We start from the raw sequence: 8,767 nt of genomic DNA, 5'->3' as shown, positions 1-8,767 counted from the left end.
AACGTCAGATATACATACATATAGTAACTTAATCTTGGATCACACGCCACACACACACACACATGGACACAATCACACAGATTCATATATACATATATCAAGCAGACTTCCAGCATGGAATTGATATCTATACAAGCAGACATATATATATTGTATTGGTGTAATAACAAATCGCTATCTGTCTATCGTCATTGATGTTAAAAAATGAACAGTTCGATTTTGATTTATACACATATTATTATAGAACGCTTGATGATGTCCCATTGAGCAGAGAATTGAACGCTCTATATGACTGAACCGCTGTCAGACATTACGTAAAAAAAAAATGTACGAGTAATACAAAAGATTCATGATTTCCACATATTTTTGCACTTATTGATTAGTTATAGAGCTCTATGTTTGTTAAAGCATAAATCAAATACGAATATTTCAAAGAAAACTTTATAAATGTTGTCTATCCATTATTAGTAGTCACAAATTTTCTAATGCTATCTGAATATAGACTATCTATCTATCTCTCCATACATCCATCATATATGGTATGAATAAAATAGATTATCTGTATAGTATATTTGTATAGAAATTGAAGAGCTAACATTTATCGTCGTGCTTTCAATCAAATGTTTCACTTTTTTACCGGCAATTTGATATTTGTGTGTGTCGAGTGGAAACGGAAGCAGCTTCTATTATCAGAGCACGATGGCAACCCCAGTCGATATCGATATATTTGCATGAATTCGTTGATCGAGGCCGATTGCCTCGATATCGATTGGTGCTAAACGGTTTTGAATTCGTTTTCGGTTGTTGAGCAAAGCAAATAAAGCAATTGGATCTTTTGAGGGTAGTATGCATGCTATTTATTAACAAAGTATATTTAACATATACATATAGATAAATATATATATATGAATATGAGTATAAATTTACAAATACCAAACCAAAACATACGAGTATACAAACATATTGAGTATTGTAATGAAAATGTTGACTAATTGCAACGTTTACAAAACAACCAGAACAAAATATTCTTATATATTATGCATGGCGCCATAGCGACAAAAATAATATCCAAAAAAAGTGAATGTCTATAATATGAAGAGCAAATAAAATATATCACGTTATAATACAACAAAATAGCATTTTTATTCAAATCAGATTGTACTTTTACATTGATTACAGGGATCAAGAAAAACACCCATAACACTGACGGAGTCCCACGTTTTTTATAATCAGATAATGTAAATTCTAAAGGAGCTGAAATGAAAATAGACATTGATATGCGTTAATAATGTGCTGTTGCATCAGGCTTAATCAGTAATTGTAGATTCATTTGTAATCAGTCGTGTGTATAATCAACAAAAAACATTCAGGTATATGCTTGTCAGGGTTATGTCATCAATTTGCAATGTTTATACTAAATTTGAACTTGGCGGCTTACCTATTTTGGAGTATTCATCTATTTTCAAGCTCAATTCAATATATTTCCATTTGAATGTTTTATCTGCAAGTGAAAGATATATACAGAACAAATTAGTACTACTGTGTGTATTATTTTACATAAATTTAGTACAAGTTTGTTATCAGCAAATGAAAACCAATCGACATTATTAACTCCGACTGGGGCGGTATTAGAAAACATCATTAACAGATTATTTCAATACACTAATTTTCTATGACAATTACCTTTTTTCCTTTGAAGTTTCGAAGTTAAGACAGATACTATTTCCAAATGTAAAAACTATCTGAAAAAAAACTGATCATTAGTTTATATATTTAAACAATTAATCATAATAATGAACATTTTACGTCAGCTTATTTTATCATCAATTATTCTTATGACAGGGATAACTGTATATGGCTTAAATAAGGTGTTCATCATTGTCAGTTGAATAACAAAAAAAAAAAAATATTGTAGAGAACTCTCACCTTTTGAGTTGTTTATTGAGTTGTTAAGACGGTGTGGAATCATCTGTAAACAAGCTAATGTTGATTTTATTAGAATCAAATTTAATTGATTTAATAAGCATTTACATCTTTTTTTTTAATCAGACACAAAAGTATCAACACACATAAATTCAGTTATATGCTTGTCTACGGTTTTTTATCATCAGATAAGATTGTATACGATTTCCAAGTTAAATTACTAAACTTACCTATAGTGCCTATTAATGAGCAATCCATTTAGTAATAGAATACTGTCATGCTGAAAGGGAAAATATATTTGATTAATAATAATCATAATGAATTCATCAAATTACAATGAGTAAAGATATATCAGCTTATAAAAACCAATCGACAAAGTATTTCCGACTGGGGCGGTATGTAAAACATCATATTGATAATTTAAAGGTATATTGTTGGGAGTATCCTTACCTTCATTCATAGCAAGGTGGAATTCTCTTCGAAGTACTTTCCTAGTCCACAGCTGCCAACTGAAATGTTAAATAATATTCATTAGTTTTATGTATTTAATGAATAATGGATAAGTTATTCTTTATTTAAATTCTCAGATATTTGCATCATCAATTATTCTTATGACAGGGATAACTGTATTGGCTTAAATAAGGTGTTCATCACAAAAATTTTCTAGTTACAAAACTCCAGAAATTAATATTCTATTTCAACTCACCTTAAAAAAAAGCCAAGTGCCTAATTTCAAACAGATATTCTGAACACGTGGAGCTAGCTGAAAATAAAAATGTATATTTTAGATAACGTCGTCAAATTGAAAAAAGAATAAATTGATATTCAATTTAAATTCAGTAATAATAACCAATCGACATTATCATTTCCGACTGGGGCGGTATGTAAGAGCATCACTATCGAACATTATCGCCGTCAAACTTGTTGGAGTTGCATCGGAACTAACCTTAACATTCTGACAACACGTGCACGTGGTTTATGAAAGAACCGGCAGTAGAATAGCATTCATTTCATATTTATTTTTAACTGAATCCGACGGAGATTAGTGCGGCATCTGTTAACTATTCCAAGACATTAGAATCTGTAATTAAAGCCAAATAATTAATCTAGTTATGTATCTTAACTGAATATGTAAAGCGTCTATTTGGGTTCTTTTTAAAATACTAAATCAGAATAGGAAACCAATCAACACGTCTTTTCAGACTGGGGCGGTAATAATTAAACATCATAGAAGAAAACGACACATTGCACTTGTATATTTGTAATAGAAGTTATTTAATTTACTTACCATTTTAGAAATATAATTAAGTATATCCATCGCAAACACAAAGACAACCTCTCGCTGCGGCTTTGCGTTGAAAAAGAGATGGAAGCAGTGCACAAAGTGACTGCATGTTGAATTTCAAAATATACTAATTTACGCCAACCGAAATATACTAATTTTTAGCTTTTTAAATTGCTTATGGCAATGGCTTATTTTTTGTATCAAATATACGTGAAAAAATGTAAAATACTGTTAATTCTTGTAATGAATGAAACGCCATCCGCAACAACTTCACTTTCAAATGTTCTATTCGAAACATTTTGGTCTCACTAAATTGTAAATACAGTGGCGGTAAGGTGGTAACTATGTGACTACGTGTTTTGTGAATGATAAGTTTTCGATTTATAATCGATTCGTTAGTTGTGATTACAGTGGCGCGGTATTGCAAACAGAATTAGAGTTGCTTTATTTATTATTATTAAACCATCAAGGCGCAAATTTAACAATATGGAAGATATATTTAGCATAGAATGCGACCCAAAACAAATGCAAGCCATCACAACGTTAAGCGAACTACAATATTTACCCTGCGAAGATGTGGTCGATCGCGTTTCACAACAAACTGCGTTAGAAATTTGCAAACGCAGCTTGAATAATTTAAGCGTTAAGCATGTTGAATTATTAAGTCTTTGGCTAACTAAACTACTGAAAGCCTATTTTAGTAAAACAGTTTGCTGCATTGAAGCTTTTAAATACTTGTATGTATGGTTCACAAAGTTGGTAAGTAACAAGAATAGTAACATGCGCAACGCAGTTTAAATGCTCGCAATAATTTTACAGAAAGATGAAGTGACTTCTGAGAATAAAACAGGATGTGACAATTTTTACAAACTGCTGACTGATGCACTGGACTTTGCTGAGTGGGCCAAAGGCAAGCTGGCAAAGATTAGCGAGCGTTTGGGACATGCAACAGCCTATTTTCTGCTTTCTATTGTCAGCACTTGCTTGCAACAAAGGTGAGGAAGAACGATAATGAGCTGGAGAGGATTTCTGTATTTATTTGGTTTTACTTACAGTATTGAAAAGGATATGCAGGCGCTAAAGGAGCATGAGACAATAGCGATCAAACTGCATGTGACGGTTTTAGCTCTACTTAAAGAAATCACCAAAAATGCAAACACAATACATGCTCGCATTACACCGAGTAAGTTATTAGATCAGAATCATAGATTTGTCATTAAACTCTTTAAACTTTTCCGCTTGAACAGTGCTGCAACAATTGATCGCGATCACGGACTTTCTTTACGCTAAGATGTCACATTGGAACGCATTTGTTAATACGAGCAAAACAATGACAAACATTTGCAAACACTATTCCAATTATGCTGACTTGAGCCAATCGACGCCGGAATGGTTGCGGGAAACACTTTTGCATATTTGTGACACAGTTCTGAATATTCAGGAATTGGCGAAAAAGGTTTCTAACATGTTAGAGTAATTTAATATTACATTTGAATTGTTTTATTCTTTTATATTTGTAGGATGGATCGGTAGAGTATCTAAAAGTTATACAGGTTTATATGATTATGCTGCACAACCTATTGGATTGTGGTATTAAGCATTTGGATAAAACCGTCTTGGATTCTATAACTCTGTTGTTGATTGGAGGAGAATTGTAAGCTATATTAGTTATACAAAAGTTGTACAATTGTTAAAAGCCTCTAACTCGTTTAGTCTATCATCTTGTGATCTACATAAGGAAATGCCAAAACAATTACTATTGTTGCCATATGTAATGTCAGTCTATGGGCTAATCTATAAGCTAGAGGACTTTCAGAATGTTAGTAACTACATAGTATGAAGCAGGAATTCGTTCTATATCTGATATTTTAACATTGTAGTATCTTTTGCGATGCCTGGCAGATCAGGAAAACAAGACTAATAATTACACTAAGTTGTGCTTGAATTATACAACAACGGTCGTCCTTGATGATGCGGAAATTACGCCACTTACAATTAAAGTAGTGCAGAACCTATTCGAGTATTTGCTGAAAGGTAAAGTTAGAGCTAAAATGATCCCTGCTCATATTAATGAATGCTTTTCTTCTTGCATAGATTCGCGGAATTTTGTGAATGCTGCACATTACGATCGAATTTTGCAAACATTTGCTACTTTGTTGCATGTCTCGCACTCTGTGGCGCTATTTAAATTCTTTTCGGCTGGAATTTTTCAAGAGGATCTGATGAAGCAACAAGTTTGTGCCGATGTGCTCATGCTATTCTTTCGGTATGTTTTATAGGTATACAAAAAGGGTTATAGATAAAACTTCTGTTTTACAGCCTGGAAGAGACGAGTAAAAATTGGAAATCTGCTGATATTGCTCAGGCTGCAGAATATTACAGGGAATGCAATAATTCATATGCCATGTTCTCTCAGAATACAAGCCAATGGCATGTGCAACGCATGCTCAAATATTTTCATAAGCTAGAACGCAAGGAAGCGCCACTGTTTAATCTGAGAAACTATAATTATCTACATTGTGTGTCGCCAAGAGCTGAACCAGATCAGCGCATGTGGATGATGCGTCTGCAGCGTTTGCTGATGTCGCCTTTTAGCGACATTGAACAATATTATGAAATGGTAGGCTACAAATTTTGCATTATCAACAAAACATCTCCATTAACCTTCTACGCTGACAGTTGGCCCTTATGGAACTATTGGCGACAGATTCGAATAACTGGTTGCACCTACTACCGGACACCGTAATGAATATAATCAATAGGGGCAAGTGTCAATTGCTTCGTAAAGTCTACTTCAAGCTGGCCTTCCAATCCAACCAACTTACTCGGAAACGTTTACTGCAGGAAGCAATGCCTACGCAGGATAATGTCAACAATAGCTGGCATTTGCAGAAATTGCTTTACGCCGGTCAGTGTAGTGATGACAAAGAGTTCAAGTCTTTGGCTAGCATGCGTCCAATTTCCGCAGATCTGTTGCCCATATTGAGTGCATTGCATTTAGCCCAGTTTAATGATCAGGGCGCGTCAGTGCTCGAAAACAATCTTTACGAATGGGATTATAAGCGCACTGAAAAACATCGTTGCAACTTTGGAGGCCAAAAGCGCAAACGTTCAAACCAGCTTAAGGACTTAATACGTCAAATTGAGCGGAATACAAATGAATTGTTAGACTATGCAAATGAATTCGATGCATCAGATTTACAGCAGCTGGGAGAAATTATAAAGAATATGAACCAATTTTCGCTAACATAGTTTAAAATATATTTTATTTCTTTTTAAATATTGAACAAATTATATGTGCGTACATTGCTATCCCCTTCGTCAATGTAATCCAATAACGATTTACTCAATTTGTCCAATTCGTGATCTTGAATTAAGATACCTGCAAGGTTTTAAAAGGTTGTTAACAATAATAAATAGTCAGATTGTTTTGTATATACACATATTTCGTATTACCAGCAATAGAGGCAGAGGTGAAGCTGACAATGCTGCCAGTTAAAAATGCACGAAGAGCAACCATTGTGATGTCGTGGCGACGATCTGGAGCCATAGCGCTCAAGGCAGCTATCAAAATGCCCAGAGATCCAGGATTGGCAAAACCGCATAGGGCAAAGGTAGCAATGCCTGCGCTGCGTTGCTACAAAAGGATTTCTTTTTAGCCCAAATCGTCACAATTTATTCCATATATTGTTACTTACATCAATTTTCTCATCTCTGATCATTTCGCCTAGAGTTTTGTAACCCACAAACTCATTGATTATGGTTTTCTCTGCGACCACCAAGGCAACATTCTCGCAATCATGCGTCGGGACACCCATTATGAATACAAGTGGAATGAATAATTTGGTGAGCAGATATAAGAATGTGATGTCATCGTGGCCAACCAATTCAAACATCCATTCGGTGACAGCATTGAAGAAGTACACAATGGCCAGAAAGGCAATTATATTGGATACAATACCCAATACAATTATGACACCATTTGCGGCCCCACTGGCGGCTGCATCCAAAATCGACCTATCTTCTCTGTGTGATAGCATGATACTGAATGAAATTGAATGCACACGAATAGAGGGGTTAATCTTACGATTTTTCCAGCTCTATATTATCGGACTTTGTCTGCGACTCTTCGGTTTCGGGATAGTAAAGTTTGGCGAATGCCAATGCACCAGGTGCAGCCATAACACTGGCTGTGATTAGAAACGCAGCGGAGGCGCCAAATGATATATAAGCACCCAGAACAGTTCCAGCAACCGTAGCATATCCTGATGTGCAAATGCAGTGCAATTCGCTTTTTGTCAACTTCTTGATATAAGGCCGGATCATCAATGGACTCTCCGACATGCCAAGAAACACATTGCCCACGGCATTGACACTCTCACAGACTGTAGTGCCAACCGTGGCTTGCAGGAAATAACCAAACGCACCCAGTATAAACTGCATAGCGCCGAGATAGTACAGAATTGATGTGACTACGCTGAAGAAGAATATGACCGCCAGAATGGCAAAGGCGAAGACAAATTCATCACAGATGCGGTCACCGTAAACGAATCGTGAGCCATGTTCGGTGAATGATAGAAATCGTGTGACCTTTTTGCCGGCACAAATGAAGATGTCGCGTCCCACCTGGAGACGGATGCACAGGATGCCCAGAATTAATTGTCCAAGTATGCCATGGACGACAACACGCCAGGGAATGTCACGACGACTCTTCGAAATTAAAACACCCAATAATATGAAGACAACTGGGCCAAGTAATCCGATAGCCTTCCTTCCATCGTCTCGACACTCAAATCCCAGATATACACCAACAAGAACAAGGAGTACTATGAGCATTACGATTGAGACAAGGCTGCGGATATTTCCGATATAGATACAGATGATGCGCTTCTAATCTTTACTCACCGTTTCCGACTGAACTCAATCCATTTGTCAACGCCGGGCTCAATTTTATCGTCGTACAGCTTCTGTCCAATGTACGGCTTGAAAACCCAATAATATATCCAAAAGGCATAAAACACAAGTAGCATGAGGAGAAGGAACCCGTAGCCAGTGCACCAATTAAACTCGCACAGAATGTGTGCCTTCCAATCGTCTTGTTTCGGCGCTTCTGTTGTTGTTTCTTCAGTGGCTGGAAGAGTAGTTGCTGGGACTCCCTCTTCTCCTTCAGTGATTGCGATCTGTGTTGTTGTATTCTCTACTTCCTCTGGCTGAGGTCTAATGCACTTTTTTGCGTTTGGATCTACGGAATGCTTTTAGCCATTGAATGCTTTCGAAAAGTCAAGGAAGCTTACCATGGAGAACGTATATAACTGTTGCCCATATAAAGAAGGCTAGAAAAAAGACGTGAAAAAGAACATGCAGCACGAGTTTAATGATCTTCTTCCTTTTTGCGGCTTTGGGATCTTCTTCCTCTGGGTTCGGAGCCTCAGCCATAGTTAAAACTAAATGGAATATTTATGTGTATTGTGTATTGTATGTTAGTATACTATAGTGTGTAAAATCCAAATGGAATGTTGTCAGAAAAGTCAATGAAATGCATGAAGTTCATTTCTAATG

General features: G+C 35.8%; 2 protein-coding genes, 2 long non-coding RNA genes and 2 other non-coding genes across 6 annotated transcripts; 1 reads left to right on the top strand and 5 right to left on the bottom strand.

Moving 5' to 3' along the window:
* Positions 1-1,118: 1,118 nt before the first annotated feature.
* On the bottom strand, positions 1,119-1,896 carry LOC133840201 (uncharacterized). Its single transcript, XR_009894171.1, has 3 exons — positions 1,684-1,896; positions 1,439-1,501; positions 1,119-1,254 (listed from the first exon to the last, which is right to left on the bottom strand). It is a non-coding gene; the product is annotated as an uncharacterized LOC133840201 (long non-coding RNA).
* Positions 1,801-1,886, bottom strand: LOC133846623 (small nucleolar RNA R38). The gene has a single exon (XR_009894964.1). It is a non-coding gene; the product is annotated as a small nucleolar RNA R38 (small nucleolar RNA).
* A 32-nt stretch (positions 1,897-1,928) lies between the features above and the next one.
* On the bottom strand, positions 1,929-3,360 carry LOC133840563 (uncharacterized). Its single transcript, XR_009894193.1, has 6 exons — positions 3,212-3,360; positions 2,870-3,004; positions 2,630-2,686; positions 2,374-2,432; positions 2,154-2,203; positions 1,929-1,969 (listed from the first exon to the last, which is right to left on the bottom strand). It is a non-coding gene; the product is annotated as an uncharacterized LOC133840563 (long non-coding RNA).
* On the bottom strand, positions 2,500-2,585 carry LOC133846622 (small nucleolar RNA R38). Its single transcript, XR_009894963.1, has one exon. It is a non-coding gene; the product is annotated as a small nucleolar RNA R38 (small nucleolar RNA).
* Positions 3,361-3,586: 226 nt separating the features above from the next.
* On the top strand, positions 3,587-6,645 carry LOC133840544 (uncharacterized). Its single transcript, XM_062272435.1, has 10 exons — positions 3,587-3,967; positions 4,028-4,203; positions 4,264-4,391; positions 4,456-4,664; positions 4,729-4,862; positions 4,922-5,027; positions 5,089-5,242; positions 5,303-5,474; positions 5,528-5,828; positions 5,888-6,645. Exons 1-10 carry the CDS (start codon positions 3,695-3,697, stop codon positions 6,458-6,460), a joined length of 2,226 nt encoding a protein of 741 aa, XP_062128419.1. The 5' UTR covers positions 3,587-3,694; the 3' UTR covers positions 6,461-6,645.
* Positions 6,446-8,723, bottom strand: LOC133840546 (solute carrier family 28 member 3). Its single transcript, XM_062272437.1, has 6 exons — positions 8,503-8,723; positions 8,114-8,450; positions 7,296-8,060; positions 6,907-7,234; positions 6,665-6,845; positions 6,446-6,590 (listed from the first exon to the last, which is right to left on the bottom strand). Exons 1-6 carry the CDS (start codon positions 8,642-8,644, stop codon positions 6,484-6,486), a joined length of 1,860 nt encoding a protein of 619 aa, XP_062128421.1. The 5' UTR covers positions 8,645-8,723; the 3' UTR covers positions 6,446-6,483.
* Positions 8,724-8,767: the final 44 nt, after the last annotated feature.

The sequence above is a fragment of the Drosophila sulfurigaster genome, chromosome 3 (assembly GCF_023558435.1).
Source record: "Drosophila sulfurigaster albostrigata strain 15112-1811.04 chromosome 3, ASM2355843v2, whole genome shotgun sequence".
Classification (NCBI taxonomy): domain Eukaryota; kingdom Metazoa; phylum Arthropoda; class Insecta; order Diptera; family Drosophilidae; genus Drosophila; species Drosophila sulfurigaster.
Note: the sequence above shows the minus strand (reverse complement) of the source record. Positions and strands in the feature narration are given on the sequence as shown.